At 45.8% G+C, this 15147-nt stretch overlaps 1 protein-coding gene across 2 annotated transcripts in view; it reads right to left on the reverse strand.

Moving 5' to 3' along the window:
- Positions 1-11883: 11883 nt before the first annotated feature.
- The window catches only part of SLC45A3 (solute carrier family 45 member 3), a 46912-nt gene continuing 43648 nt past the window's right edge, over positions 11884-15147 (reverse strand). For both annotated transcript variants that reach the window (XM_082228342.1, XM_082228343.1), the window contains exon 5: positions 11884-13042. In XM_082228342.1, the coding sequence (XP_082084468.1) occupies positions 12611-13042 (432 nt within the window). In that variant the 3' untranslated portion in view covers positions 11884-12610. The remainder of the gene's footprint in view (positions 13043-15147) is intronic.

Here is a 15147-nt window from a genome sequence, read left to right on the forward strand (position 1 = left end):
CCTGATTGTGTATTAGGTCATTTACTTCAAAATGCGATAAGCTGTCCATCTTGAGGCCTGAGACCGAGCTTATTTTGCTTATTTGAACTGATTTTAAGCTTATAATGCCGTAATTAAAAGTTGTGCAGATGTTGGGTATGAGGCCATCCATATACCTCACTGTTCCTGGTAGCCTTCTAAAACGAATAGCCATGGGGTCATCACAGTGTGGTGTAGTGGTCAGAGTGTTGGGAGCCCAGTGCTTAAATCCTTACTCAGCCATGAAGTTGACTGACCTTGGTCTAGTCAATGCATGTCAGCCTAACCCAGCCTAACAGGGCTGCTGTGAAGATAAAATGGGAAGGAGAACTGTGTATGCCACCTTGAGCGTCTTGGAAGAAAGGTGGGATATAAATACAAGCAATAAATAAAGGGGGGGTTAGACCCTCTTTGGCAAGTGCAGCTTTGAGAGAGCTCTCACAAGACCAGCCCTACCATTAGGTAGGGCAGGGTGGCTGCCTTAGGTGGCAGTCAATGGAGGGCGAGAACTAGTGGCAAGGTGTTTGAGAACAGCTGCGAGTGCCCTGCACCTCCTAAACAAACTTGCTGCCCTCACCTGATGGTCGAATCAATTTCTGCATGGGTGTTTGGGGCATGTGTCCCACCAATTCCCTTCACCTCAGGCAGCAAAATGTCTTGGTCAGGCCCTGGTCCTATGCAAACTGGCCTCAGTCTGGTAGGCTTCCTTCTGTGTTAGGCCTAATGGGAAACAGTGCTGTAATGTAGGGCAGGTACAATGCCTGAGTTCATTGTGAGAAATTTTAAATGATATCTCTAAGACTACCCAGCATTGGGGGGGTGGGGGGGGCAAGGGAAGAGGGCAGCACCAGTGGGACTTAGTGTCCTGTCAGTTGCCCAATGATGTTGGCTGTGGATGCCAATTCTTTCCTTTCCTCTCTCTACCCTCCCCGCCCCCCAGTGATTTAAACACTGGGCCAAAGTGTTTAACTAGGCCAAAGGGATGTGGAGCCTGTGGCTCTCCAGATGTTTCTGAATTGCCATAATCTCTAGTCATTGGTTATTCTGGGGCTGATGGGAGTTGGGAGTTCAACAGCACTGCAGCATGTCTACTGAGGAGTAAGCTCCACTGAGTTCATGGAGACTTACTCCCTGGCAAATGGGTGCAGGACTGCAGCATAAATAGCCTTCCGCAAGCCACTGATGCCTCAGTCCCCTCTCCCCTTGCAGTGTGGGGATAATCACAATGCCCCATCTTACAGCGTTGTCTTAAGGATTATTGAGACAATGTGTGTTAAATGCTTCAAATAGCAATATTTTAGTGCTAAGCAGCAGCAGTATAAGAAGACAGGGCTTGTCTATAGCAGCCTTCCCCAACCTGTGGTGCTCCCAGACAGTCACTATTTTCAGGTGGGATTCAGTCACATACCAGCAAATTAAGGTTGCACAGTTAAAAATTGATTCAAAGCTCTTGAGCAACAAACCCACTTCTCCAAAAGATCCATCTTTCCCCTATAAGTAGGAGCACAGAGGGGAAATGCAATGCAACATAATGGAATAATGGTTTGAGTGATGCAACATCATCCAGCACCGTTGCAAACCGGGTGGGAACAAATCGGGATGAATGCTCAGTGAACTGCTTTCATCCAGAAGGAACCCTAATGTTCTCTAGATGTTGGAATACAACTCCCATCTTCCCTGATCATTGGTCATGGTGGCTGAGGCTAGTGGAAGTTGGAATCCAGCAACATCTGGAGCAGAGTCAATTTGGTCCCTTCCAGATGTTGGCCTCCAACTTCCATCAGCTCCAGCCAGCATGACCAATGGTCAGGGATGGTGGGTGTTTCAGGGCACCACACTGACTACCTCTGATTTGGAGGGCACCAGGTTGGGAAATCAAGCATCCTGTCAACAGAGGACTGCTATGTCTCATGCCACACATGACAGGATGAAGTTCTTTAATTCATTCACCATGGCAGTTGTACTCTCTCATCCCTAGAGCATGATCCAGCATGATCGTTACCATTACCCCTTTCTCCCCAGAAGGCTTTAGGTGCTTGCATTAACTTGCAGTTAATTAGCTGACTAGGAATGGTAATGAGAAGTTGCCATCGTTAACTTCTCTTCTGCAGGCTGCCGGCATGCCTGATCTTTATTTAATTTATTTAGGGAACTGCCCAGATTTCTGCCACAGTGAAATTGCATGTTTTAACAGGTAGTGCCCCAAGACAGGGAACAGCCATGAGTTTTAATGGCCTGAAGCTTTTACTTTTGGCCCATTTTTTCCAAGGCAGTAACTTACAAGCAGTTGTGCTATTGACATCAATGGGACTAAATAGGCTGAAGCAGTTTTATTGTTGATATTGTGGTTTTTGATTTAGTTGTTGTTGTTGTTGTTGCTGTTGTTTAAAAAAGTAAGCCACCCTGGGAATGTCAATTGAAGGTGCAGGTATGCAGACAAAATAATAGCATGACTGTGATATTAATGAAATTAAGAAGATTTCAATAGTAAACATGAATGGAATGATGATGATTATTTTGAAATTTTCTCACCTGCCCTATATGGTAGGGGTTTGGACTAGATGACTCGTGGGGTCCCTTCCAACCCTACAGTATTGTGATTCTATGGCTGTAGGTTTTAAGGCATGTAATCATGTAGCCTGGGGCTGATTCATGGTTTAATGTATCAAATTCACGTGGTGAATAGCTGTATGACACAAATAATTCCTAGGGGTGCCCCTTTTGCCATCCTGCAGATGCACGTGTTGAATTTGCCCCTGCCAATCTGCAACTTGGAGAACTAGGAACTCCAGCATTCCTAGCAATTGCATTGCATTGCAATTGCACAGGCACTGCCCTCTGCAGAGTACAACTTTTCTGTGATGCTCAGCCATGATGTGTGGGAATGCCGGGGAAGAGATAAACAAAGGCGGATACCTCGAAGAGGGCTTAGAAACTTCCATTAATTCAAGGCTGCCAGCCTGGCAACATGTCTTGTCAATATTGGGGGGGTGGACTTCCCTGGTGCCCCAACTGCACTACAACATTTAAAGCAGTATCATACCACTTTAAACAGTACTGGTTTCCCTCAAAGAATCCTAGGAACTGTAGTTTGTTAAGGATGCGGAGAGCTGTTATGAGACCTTTTCCCCTCAGAGAGCTACAATTCCCATAGTTCCCTGGAAAAATGGTATTGGCTGTTTAGAATCTGGCAACATCTTGAGGACCACAGTTCCCCACTCCTGCTCAGGAAGGTGTTTTTTGTACTTCTGAAAACCTTGGGATGTTCCTGAGTCTGCAACTATTTTTATCTCGTGTACTGATGATGATGCCGCCTAAAGACCCACAAAGAGAACCAAGTTTGCTGTTATATTTTATTATTAGTTGCCCTTGAAGCTTTGAAGAGGAGTGGCATATGAATCTGTTAAAGTAATTAATTAATTACTAACCATCCAGAATAATCAAAAAGTGGTGTAGTGGCTTACCTAGACCGAGAGAAACCTATGATTAGAGAAACAAGGGAAGGATCAGTTGCTGAGCAAAGACACCATCACAGGTTTAACAAGCTGGCAGCAGCTTGTTCCAAAGTGGGACTTTCTGGATCACTAAACTGGGATTTATGACCAAACGTTTTGTAACATAGAAGGGACTGATGCACTGACAGTAACCAGAGGACTAGCTGAAATTCACAAAATAAAGGGACTTCAGTGAATGTAAAATCCTAACCACAGTGCTGCTTTCTAGATTTTACAACATCTTATAGCACCACCAACTGGACAAGATGTGTATCAGCCTCAGTTTTTGATGAGTTGAAAAGTCAAAAACGCCTTCGTTAAAAAAGCAAGGCCACCAGCACTGGAGCTGGCCAGAGCTCCTGGCTGAACATAGTACATAGTCATCCTCCTCCCCAGTGGGGTAGGATAGGCTGAGATGCTGTGACTGGTTCAAGGAACTACTCTGTTGGCCAATGTCCAATATATATTTTAAAGTAAAAATACTATAACAAGCATATACTGTAGCAAACATAATAAATCTACATAACTGGCTGGTCACCTCCTGTCTACAAAATATATTTTTAAAACATGACCACCTGGGTCTAGGTGCTGACATAGGGCTTGTTTGCTTCTACCCCCATAATCTGCCACTCTCTGGATACTAATGGGGGGGGGGGAGCTAGACTGTGGGACACTGGACTTCAGCCTGAAGGTTCAGCACTCACTGTACTACTTTCCCCAACAGGTAAAGGTAAAGGGACCCCTGACCATTTGGTCCAGTCATGACCGACTCTGGGGTTGCGGCACTCATCTCGCTTTATTGGCCGAGGGAGCCAGCATACAGCTTCCAGGTCATGTGGCCAGCATAAGCTGCTTCTGGAGAACCAGAGCAGCGCACGGAAAAGCCATTTACCTTCCCGCTGGAGCGGTACCTATTTATCTACTTGCACTTTGACGTGCTTTCAAACTGCTAGGTTGGCAGGAGCAGGGACCGAGCAACGGGAGCTCAACCTGTTGCGGGGATTCGAACCGCCGACCTTCTGATCGGCAAGTCCTAGGTTCTGTGGTTTAACCCACAGCGCCACCCGTGCCCCAGCAGGTACCTGTTGCCAAAAGAAGTTGGTCTGGAACCGAAGCAGTGGAAACAAACCAGATTTATTTCCAAGCCTAAAGTTGCATGGGCCTGTATCAATGGGTCGGTTGCCAAATTTCTCTTGGGCTGTTCCTCCTTTTTAAATGCTTAAATAAATGGAAGCATACCCCAAAGGAGTCCCTCCTTCCATTTCTCAAAATCATCATTTATAGCTGAGATTTCCCCCTAATTTAGATCTAATTACTACTGTTAGTTTATTCAACAGCATAGCATTCCACACTTTAAGCCACTCCTCAGCCAATGGCTTGTTGTTGTTCCACTAATTTCTTTAATGGCTTTGAAGATATGCTCAGCTTTTGGCAAGATAAATGCTACGCTCCCAGCATACAGGCAGCTAAGAGCTTATTAGTGACAGCATCAACTAGGGAGGGAAACTGTACATTTTCTTTATATTCATTGGCATACAATACTAAAAGGTAAAGGGACCCCTGACCATTAGGTCCAGTCGTGACCGACTCTGGGGTTGCAGCACTCAGCTCGCTTTGCTGGCGAGGGAGCTGGCGTACAGCTTCTGGGTCATGTGGCCAGCATGACTAAGCTGCTTCTGGCAAACCAGAGCAGCGCACGGAAATGCCATTTACCTTCCCGCCAGAGTGGTACCTATTTATCTATTAAGACCTTAAAAAAAAGTTTTAAGTTCAACATTACCTGTTAAAGCAGAACCCTTTGCACATATTCATCTCTACTAGACTATATTATATCTAGTACTACATCCCCTATTCCCATTTTGTCTTCAATATTTATCAGCGCTGGGGCTTAGGGTTACCATACTAGATAAGTGTTGGTCAGATTTCTGTTCATAAAGCCTTTATTTTTGCAACCAGATCCTTTGCAGAGGAAGGCCACCAAGATGATCAAGGGTCTGGAAACCAAGCCTTATGAGGAACAGTTGAGGGAGTTGGGTATGTTTAGCCTGGAAAAACAGAGACTGAGAGCAGACCTAATAGCCATCTTGAGATATCTAAAGGGCTGTCACATGGAACAAGCTTGTTTTCTTCTGCTCTGGAGTGTAGAACTTGAACCAATGGATTCAAGTTACAAGAAAGAAAGGAGATTCTGACTAAACATCAGGAAGAACTTTCTGACAGTAAGAGATGTTCAGCAGTGGAATGGATATTGTGGGCTCTCCTTCCTTGGAGGTTTTTAAGCAGAGGTTGGATGGCCATCTGTCATGAGTGCTTTAGTTGAGCTCCTTCATTGCAGGGAGTTGAACTTAAGATGACCCTCAGAGTCCCATCCAACTCTACCATTCTATGATTTTATACTTGCAAATTCAGAAATAGCCTCAAAGGATGATCCCTCAACTTCTTTCTTCATTCAGTGTTGCAGCAGAAATTAGGTTAATATAAGATCTCAGGAAGAAAAATAATTCACCATCCTTGCCTTAGCAAATTCTGGGTATTTGTTAAGAGAGGCCAAAGGTTGTTTTATTGAGGCAAACATTTTGACATCTTCTACTTCCTTTTGCCTTGTTCTGTTTGTGTGCACTTTTGCCTTTCTGACATTGTGCCAACTGCTGCATGACAGGCAGCAATCAGTGGGTGGTTCCCACCCCCAGGCATGAATATTCAGTGGTGGGTAAAATTTAAATCTGCCATCCCCCCACATCCAATGTAGTTCTCTGGGAAGCCTGCTAATGGAATTCCATATAGAAGCTTTAGCAAAGAAAATACTGAGCTCAATTTTTCATGTGTGTTTATGCCAGTGGTGGGGAGCCTCTGGCATATGGGCTAATTTGTGGCTCTCTAGGCCAGGCATGGGACACAGGTGGCGCTGTGGGTTAAACCATAGAGCTTAGGACTTGCTGATCAGAAGGTCAGCGGTTCAAATCCCCGCGACGGGGTGAGCTCCCGTTGCTCGGTCCCTGCTCCTGCCAACCTAGCAGTTTGAAAGCACGTCAAAGTGCAAGTAGATAAATAGGTACCGCTCCAGCAGGAAGGTAAACGGCGTTTCCGTGTGCTGCTCTGGTTCGCCAGAAGTGGCTTAGTCATGCTGGCCACATGACCTGGAAGCTGTACGCCGACTCCCTCGGCCAATAAAGCGAGATGAGCACTGCAACCCCAGAGTCTGTCATGACTGGACCTAATGGTCAGGGTTTCCTTTACCTTTTTTAGGCCAGGCATCCCCAACCTGCAGCCCTCCAGATGTTTTGGCCTACAACTCCCATGATCCCTAGCTAACAGGACCAGTGGTCAGGGATGATGGGAATTGTAGGCCAAAACATCTGGAGGGCCGAAGGTTGGGGGTGCCTGCTCTGGGCCATTCCTTTTCTCTGTAGGCCACCCCTTTCACTGCCCCTGCTCAGTGACTTCCTTGAGCATCTTTGCCTGGCTGTAATGCATCTTTGAACTGTGTAATTCTCCTACTTACCTGGATGAAGGCTCGCAGAATCATAGAATTGTAGAGCTGTCTGGCATGGCTTGTTTTGGAGGAAACCCATGCTGGGGCTTAGTAATCACAGCATCCTTTTCTAAGTGCTTAAAGACCAACTGTTCTAGGACCCTTCCTGGTATTGACATCAAGCTATAAGTTGGTAGTTACCTGGATCTTCTTTCCCCCCCTTTTTGAAGATGGGGAGAACAGTCTCCAGGGAGCTCACCTGTTCTCCAATAATTCTCAAAGATCTGAGATTACATCTGCATGCTCTTTTAGTACCCTTGGGTGCAGCTCACCAGGCCCTGGAGATCTGAATTCATTTAAAGTAGTCAGGTGTTCTCATACTCCTTCTTTTTCTATCTTAGGCTTCATCTCACTCCTTGTGTAGTTTATTCTGTTATCACAAGCATGGGCACTGCTTTCCTTTTGATTGAAGACAGAGTCAAATAGACATTGAGCAGTTCTGCCATCTCTGTCACCCAATAGCATTTCTCCTTCTCCATGCAAGGCACCTACTTGCACATTCTTCGTCTTGCTTCAAACATGGCTGAATAAGCCTGTAATATTATTTTTAACCTCTCTCATTCTGAGCTTCAGCCCACCTGACCTTCACCCTGCAACTGCTGGCTATTCATGTATACTCTTTCTTCACAATTTCCCCTTTCTTCCATTTCTTATGCATGGATGTGTACGGCTGGAACATAACCTTTCTTTCCACCACAAGGGTATTAGTCTGTTCTGAATGGGGTTGCACTACCACTGAAAGAACAGGCTTAGATTTTCGGGTTGTTCCTGGGTCCATTCTAGTGCCTTTTACCGCCTACAGTTTGTGCATCGACGACAGCCATTCTTGGAAAAGGGTAGTGCGGCCACAGTGATTCACACATTAGTAACTCAGGACTTGATTATGGCCATGTGCTCCATGAGGTTCTACTCTTGGGCCTGGTCCAGAGGCTCTAATTGGCACCAAATGCTGCAGGTAAACTGTTGATGGGGAAAGACTATTATCAGCAGTGCTCAAAAGCTTGCACTGGTTGCCCATATGCTACTAGGCCAGGTTCAATATTCTTGTATGAATTTATAAGGTCCTTAGCAACTTGGGTCCAGGGTGCCTCAAGGACCACCTTAATCCCTTATATCCCTGCCTGATCACTGAGGTCTTTGGGGGAGTCACTGTTAGTGGCCCCCAATAACTTGGGTGCATGGTTTGTATCTACCACATGGACCCAATTTTGTGGAGCTCTCTTCCAGTTGAGGTCATCCAGTGTCTATTTTATATTTTATATCATTTTACCAGCAGGCATTTTGGCTGAAATCAGATTTTATAGTTTTAACTGATTTTCACCTTTTCTGTATTTTATTTCTTGTATACCGCTTAGAGACATTGTAGTAAAGCGGTATACAAATTGTTTTTAATAATTAAAAAAAAACTTGGCATCTGTTAATTTAAGAAACAAACACATACACTTTTTTTTAAGGTTTCCACTCCTTAATAAATTTTAATACCCTCTACACATAAACTGTACAAAATATTTACTTCCCTAAATAAATAGAATCACAATTTGTTTGCAGACAGTGCTTTGCAAGACACAGAATGGGAAATACATTCCCCCAAAACAAATGATCCAAAGGAATCTCTTGTCGAGAAGTAAAGGCACCACCCAATCACTGGCCCAAACAATGATAATAAATTCCCTTTAAATAAAGCTGGAGGGTGGCAGGGGGGACGACGACAGATGAAGCACATCAGTAACATAGGATTCAGAACTTGCCACCCAACTGATCTCTGAGAAAGCTTGCAAAATGGACCCCATATGTATCTGAGCTAATACTGGCCATACAGCAATAGTAGGGATGTGTCCATCCGTTGCCCAATGGCTGGATGGACTCTTCAGTGATCCATATCAAGTGTAAAAAGAGAGCGTTCCTAACAACCGTGCTTATTTAGAGTTGGCTATTTGCTAGGGGATGAAGATTTGTGGCTGGTTGCCGAATACAACACTGCAGATCACTGGAGCTGGTGGATGCTCAGAACAGACTGGGAGGTAGAGAGGTCTCCCTCACAGGAAGCATTTAAGCAGAGGCTGAGCAACCTTCTGCCAGGGATTCAGCAATGCAAGCTTCCTGCACTGGACAGTGTTGGACTAGGCAGTGTCCTTTCCAACTGTAAAATTCTTCTAATCCATCTTGGGGCAGGGTTAGAAGCAGCAACATTCTCTTCCCTCCCAAATTAAGACGCATAAAAATATGGTAGAAAGCAGCAGCCTGGGCAGTTTTAAGTTTCAAAATATTCTTTTCCAGCTGCACAACCACAGAAATTTCATTGCTTCCAGGAAACAGGAAATTAAGAGGCTCAAAGAGGATGGCACACAGCTTCAAAGTTTCATATTGCAGAATACAGGCACAAGTGACAATACTTGCAAGTGCTCAAGAGTGCAAGGCTCTGCTTTTAGGTATCATTTTGGCTCAAGCTTAGGTTTTGGGCGACAAGCTCTACTTGGGATATTTGACTCAGCCCTTATGGCCCCCACATCTAAACCCATCCATCAAGCCCTTGGCTCTCTCTTGTTAGCTGCAGATGCCAGTGTCCTCGAGAACGAATAGCTTCAAACTTTTTTCTACATTGTAATCTAACCATCACTCGGATCACACCCATAATGTGCAATTCCCCGAGAAGAAAGCTTGATCTGATTTATTCCAATTCGTACTCATGCCAGTTTCCAAGCACAGTCGTCGCCCTTACTTGCCCAGTAACAGCATGCCATTCTTCTAAGAAGGGTCGCGCCAGACAGTGTTGTGTGCGCATCTTACACACACACACACCCCTCCCCTGACACTGGAGATGGAGTGGAGCCTCTCCCATTTCCCAGCTTGCCCTTGTCCTCTAAACCTGCTTCCTGGCTAGCACCACTCACATTTCCTCAACTTCCTAGTCTTCAGCTGGTGGGTTGGGACTCCCTCCTGGGTCACAGCCTGAACTAAGTGCAATGGGAAAATGTTAAGGAGTGGGTCATCCGTTGCACATTTGGGCTTAAGGTGGGTCCTTGATTTCAAAAGACTGAAAATTCCTGACCTAGATGCTGGGTTCCTAAGCCATCAACGAGGATTCCGTAGAGCAGCGGTTCTCAACCTGTGGGTCCCCAGATGTTGTTGGACTACAACTCCCATCATCCCTGAGCTCTGGCCTTGCTAGCTAGGGGTGATGGGAGTTGTAGTTCAACAGCATCTGGGGACCCATAGGTTGAGAAAGGCTGCTCTAGAGGGTTTGTAGAATAGCTGTGAGAGGAGAGGTGTCACAGGTGTTGGGGGGGGGGTTGCTGCTTGTAAGATAAGCCCTCCCATCCTCCCATACCCTGAGCAGGAACTGCCACCACCAGTTGGTGAAAGCTGTTGCTCTGTTTGTTTCTGTTAGGTCAAGGTCAAGAGCAACTAGGCAAGTCCATAGGCTGAGTAAGAATGTGGAAGAGGCAAATTAAAGAAAATGTCTCCTTCGCTCTGGTCGACACGCTCCTACGTAGAGCAACTGGATGCACACATTTACTCAGGCAGATGGGGTTATCCAGGACTGGAGAAGAGTGTGTCAGAGCCTCTCCCTGCCCAAGTTGTGGAGAACTTTGGCCCTGAACTACACCTCCCGGGGTGGCCAGTATAAGGAAAGAGTGCTACTGCGCTCAAGTCATGTTTTCAGGCTTCCTGTGGGCATCTGGTAGACAACTGGGAGAACAGGATGCTTTTCTCCTCTCCTAGCAATTTGTTTTTGGTGCCAGTAGAGGCTCCCTGTGGCACCAGTAGAGGTTTCCACTGACAAACAAATAGAAGCTTTAGAGGGGTAATTTTTGTTAGGACCACAGCAGGGAGAGAGACAGTGGTCCCTCCAGAGACTGTACAGGCTTCTTTGAGGCTGCTAGTAATATAATCCCACCCACTCCACCCCCCGCAAAGTGCACCTTAATTGAATTCACATAATTAACATCATATCAAGTTTGGTCCTGAGCTAGTTACAGCAACTTTTTTTCGTTCAAATTTCTTGAACCCAATAGGACAGGTTATCTTACTTTGGGGGAAGGGGTTTGGCTTCTCAATCACAGAGTTTTACATTCCCTGAACTTTTTCAGTACTGGATGTGCAATTTCCACACTCTCCAAGTTACAACTGCCTGCACTGCATGGTGCTCTGCAAACGGCTCATTGAAAACTGCTTTGCAGCAGTGACAACAGCTACAGAATATGTTTCAAAAGAGAGCAGTTTGCTTTGCATAGCTTGCTCAACACTATCTGGGTGGTAGAAATTCTGGATCACACACTGGAAAAAACCTCTGCCCGGAGCCTGCCTTGTGGTATACAAAAACACAGTTGGGTGGTGTGCTTTAAAAAAAAACAACACAGAGCCCTTTAGCACAACCAGGCTGGCCACATCACCTTAACGGGAGCAATGTTTGTTTTTTTTTCAACCTTGCTGGCACACTAGGCCTCTTTTTTCAGGACTGCACAGTGGAAGGTAGTGTAATGTGTCTGCGCCAGTCAGTCACTTAAAGCCAGGTCCCCCAGAGGAGCATGTTCTTCAACCTACGTTTATGCGAGCCTCTCTGTTTGCACAAACAGCAAGCTCTATTTGGGGCATACACAGGGGAAAGTATCGGATGATGACCAAGGTTTTAATTTCCGTCACGCCACTGCAGACTTGCCGCCAGCTCAGCCGCAGCATCCTCTGCTAAACAAGCCCCCTCCTACGGAGCCCTGCTCAGCTTATTTATACCACCTTGATCTCGGGTTCCGACCTGCAGGCACATCTGGAACAGCTACTATAGGGAAGGGGTTGTTTCTACAGATGTGCCCATCTGCAATCTCCTTCACAAATTCCCACCCCCCCAGTTCACACTAGTACCCAAAATGTTATGTTACATGGGCGTGACAACTCAGTATTCCCACATGAAGACCAAGCAACAGCAAAGGCACAACTAAAGTCCTATTGGCTTGTGAGGGCAATTGTGTCCATGTCTAAAGCACAGGGCCTGCAATGTTAATGAATCCTGCTGAAAGCCTACTCGTGCCAAGCAGGCTCCCTTGCTTCAGACAGCGTGGGGTTGGGGCCTGCAGGCCACACAGCTCTGGAGAGAGAGTCCAGCAAATGCAGCTCAACGCCCACCCCCTTCCCATTTGCAATGGTGTGAGCAGGGGCTTAAGAAGTGAGGTTAATTACAGCTTTGGTCCCTTCCTGCACTGTGCCACCATCCCGCCATGCCATGTGACAAAGCTATCAGAGGAAGTACCCTGTTGCAGAAAGGATGGCATTTTACTTTTCACACCCGCAAGTGTCTGCTGCGGGCTTCTGTGCAGAGGCACTTCAATGAAGGCATTAGGGAGAAACAGACAACAGTAAACCAGACTCCCTTTCGTTAGATACCCTGAGATCAGCCTAGCAGTGCTTTTCCTTCAACCAGAGGGAGCCAGGTTTCTTTTTCTTTCTGTTTTTTGCACGTCTCATTACAGCACAACCTGGCAGGGAGAAAGAGTCCGCAATGTGCACCACTTGACTCTTCTTGGTTGACCCGTTTCAATGTGTGAAATTCCCTCGGCAGCCTTTCCCCCTCCTACACAGAGTACTTGGCCATGTCACTTTTGTCGAAGATCACTTTGGTTGCAAAGTAAATGGCCACCAGCCCAAAGCCAGTAGCTGATGCCATGTAAGCGGTGACGGACTGCGTGAACTGGACAAGGGAGCCCATGAGGAGGGAGGGGATGACCTGAGAAAGGAGGAATGCACTGTCCAGGATGGCCAAGTCCGAACAGATGCCTCGGCTTGCTGCTGCCGTGTCCGAGTCTCCCACCATCATGATGAGAGAGACTTCACAGGGCGAGCTGACGCACAGAGCCGAGCCTGCAACAGGCGGGGAGAAAAGGCTTCCGCCGTGTCCATTCTGGCAAGTCACTTTTTGTCCAGGAAGGTGGCTCTTGAGGAAGCCGTGTTTCTTCTCCAGCTGAGCTGCGTCTTCTTCTTTACTTTTATATTTGGGCAAGTATATCTGAAATGGACAGGGGGGAGGGGAGGGTAAGATGCTACAATGCAACCCTACAAAAACATTGAGAGCAACAGAATGTGAAATTTGCTACAAACTAGGCAGAAAATGATCAGTGCTTGATGGAAACGGGAGTTCACTTCAGTTCCAAACACATGGAAAATACAACCCGTTTAAGGGCTGTGCAGTTAAAACAGGGCCAGTGAGTGTACAGAGCAGCACCTTGTAGAAGGCAGCACTTTAGTGGCTGCTGCAGCAGCAAAGAACTTCTCTTTTGACACATCATTAGCAGAAATTGAAGAAGATCCAGACTATAGAAGATGGCGGCTGGGGACTTCCGGGTTGGCACCTCTGGCAATGGCGGATTTCCTCCGATTAGGAGGAATCCGCTCCGTGGAAAACAGGGTCTGAACCGCCACGGCGAGGCGGAGACCCATTAAAAACCACAGGCAGGAGAAGCCTGTGGATGTGGGATTCGGCTGGCACCTTTGCGCATCCTCTACTCGCGGGGAAACCCTGTTTTGGGGATCCGGCACGATGTGGGGTGAGTGGTGCGGTGCTTTGAATTGACTGCTTCTTTCACGGAGTGAAGCCGCATTGCTGTTGCCGGAGAGCGCTGACTTTTTCCTGTGGACAATTGGACCTTAAACAACTACTCGTGAGTAAAATGGAAAATTGGATTCTTAAATACTTTAATTCGGCACTGAAACAGGAAGGTTATAAACAGGAAGTCCGCCTCCCGTTTTTCAAAGACGTTACAAGTTAAAGCCTTTGAAAGCTTTTGGTAAAGGATCAAATTTCCACCGGTTTTAAAATACAAAAAACCCCTTGGAAGCAGGAGAAGAGGGGAAAATTTTGGATCTAGTGAGCCTGCAGGAGAGAGTGAAGAAATTAAATTACCACTGCTCTGAACCTGGGAACGGGCTGCCAGATGACGTTTGGAGAGAGTGCTTTTGACAGAACGGATTTGACAGCTAGCTAAATAAGAGTAAGATACTGTTTCCATTGTCCCTTTCTGCATTTAAAGAAGAGGAAAAGTAACTGAAAATTTATCTTTAATGCCTGAGTTGCGCTTGAAAGAATTGATACAAGTGGAGACTGTTTCCCTCTAGAGGGAGCTTTTGAAACTGTTACAGGATATAACTGGGGGATTTCCAGTGGCAGATAAGGAGTCTGAGAACCAGAGAGCAACCTTGGACTATTTAAAAATGTTGACAGGAGAGGCCATTGTGACTGTTTTATGCAAGATAAGCTGTTCGCTGGGACAGCTTCATAAGAAGATGGATGACATGACTTTCAAAGTTGATAATTTGGAACAGAAAGTGACCAACTTGAGTCAAAAAGCGAACACTAATATAGAAATAATTCAGGACTTGGTACAGGAACCCATTTTGGCAGGACAAATGGTGGAGGAGAAGGAGGAGGAGAAGGAGAATGCCGCTGTTGTTGAACATAAAATAATACAAGTGAGATCTGTGGTTTTTCAGAAGCAAATTGAGGATTATAAGTTGAGGCCTTCTATGATTGAATCTAGGAAACGTCAGACTCCGAGGAATGGATCCCGGCTTGGATTAAAGAAGGAAAGTTGGAAAGAGCCTTTTATGCAGGGATTAACTGACTTTTGGGACATGGATTTAGGCCTGGAGGAGATTGAAGTTTTGGGGGCCTTTGGAATTGGAGGAATTTTGAAATATACCCGGAAATACTTCATGGACTGTAGCTTTAAGTATGGAAATTCAGTTGATCTGTTCAGAAGGAAGAAAAGGTTGGACAGGCTGGAGTTTCCCCGAGATTTGCTCTTTAGCATTAAAGCAAATGAAGAAGATCTGCAGAAGGGACTTGGAAAAGAGTTAAGAGCCTCGGACATAAGATCGCCAGGTTGATGGACTTTATGGAATTGACGGAAAGGACTGGCAGAATCCGAAACCTGGGAGAGGAGATGGTGGAAGAAGATTGGAAAATTTAAAGTTTATATATAGACTTATGGTAAAACTAATGAGTGATAGAAAAATGGTGGAATGATTCCCCCCCCCTTATTTTTTATGGGCTTAACAGAAATGTTATAAGGAGTTAAGTACATATAAGTATCTTAGTTTTAATGGAAAATAAGG

This window comes from Podarcis vaucheri (assembly GCF_965113315.1).
Source record: "Podarcis vaucheri genome assembly, chromosome: 6".
Taxonomy (NCBI): Eukaryota; Metazoa; Chordata; class Lepidosauria; order Squamata; family Lacertidae; genus Podarcis; species Podarcis vaucheri.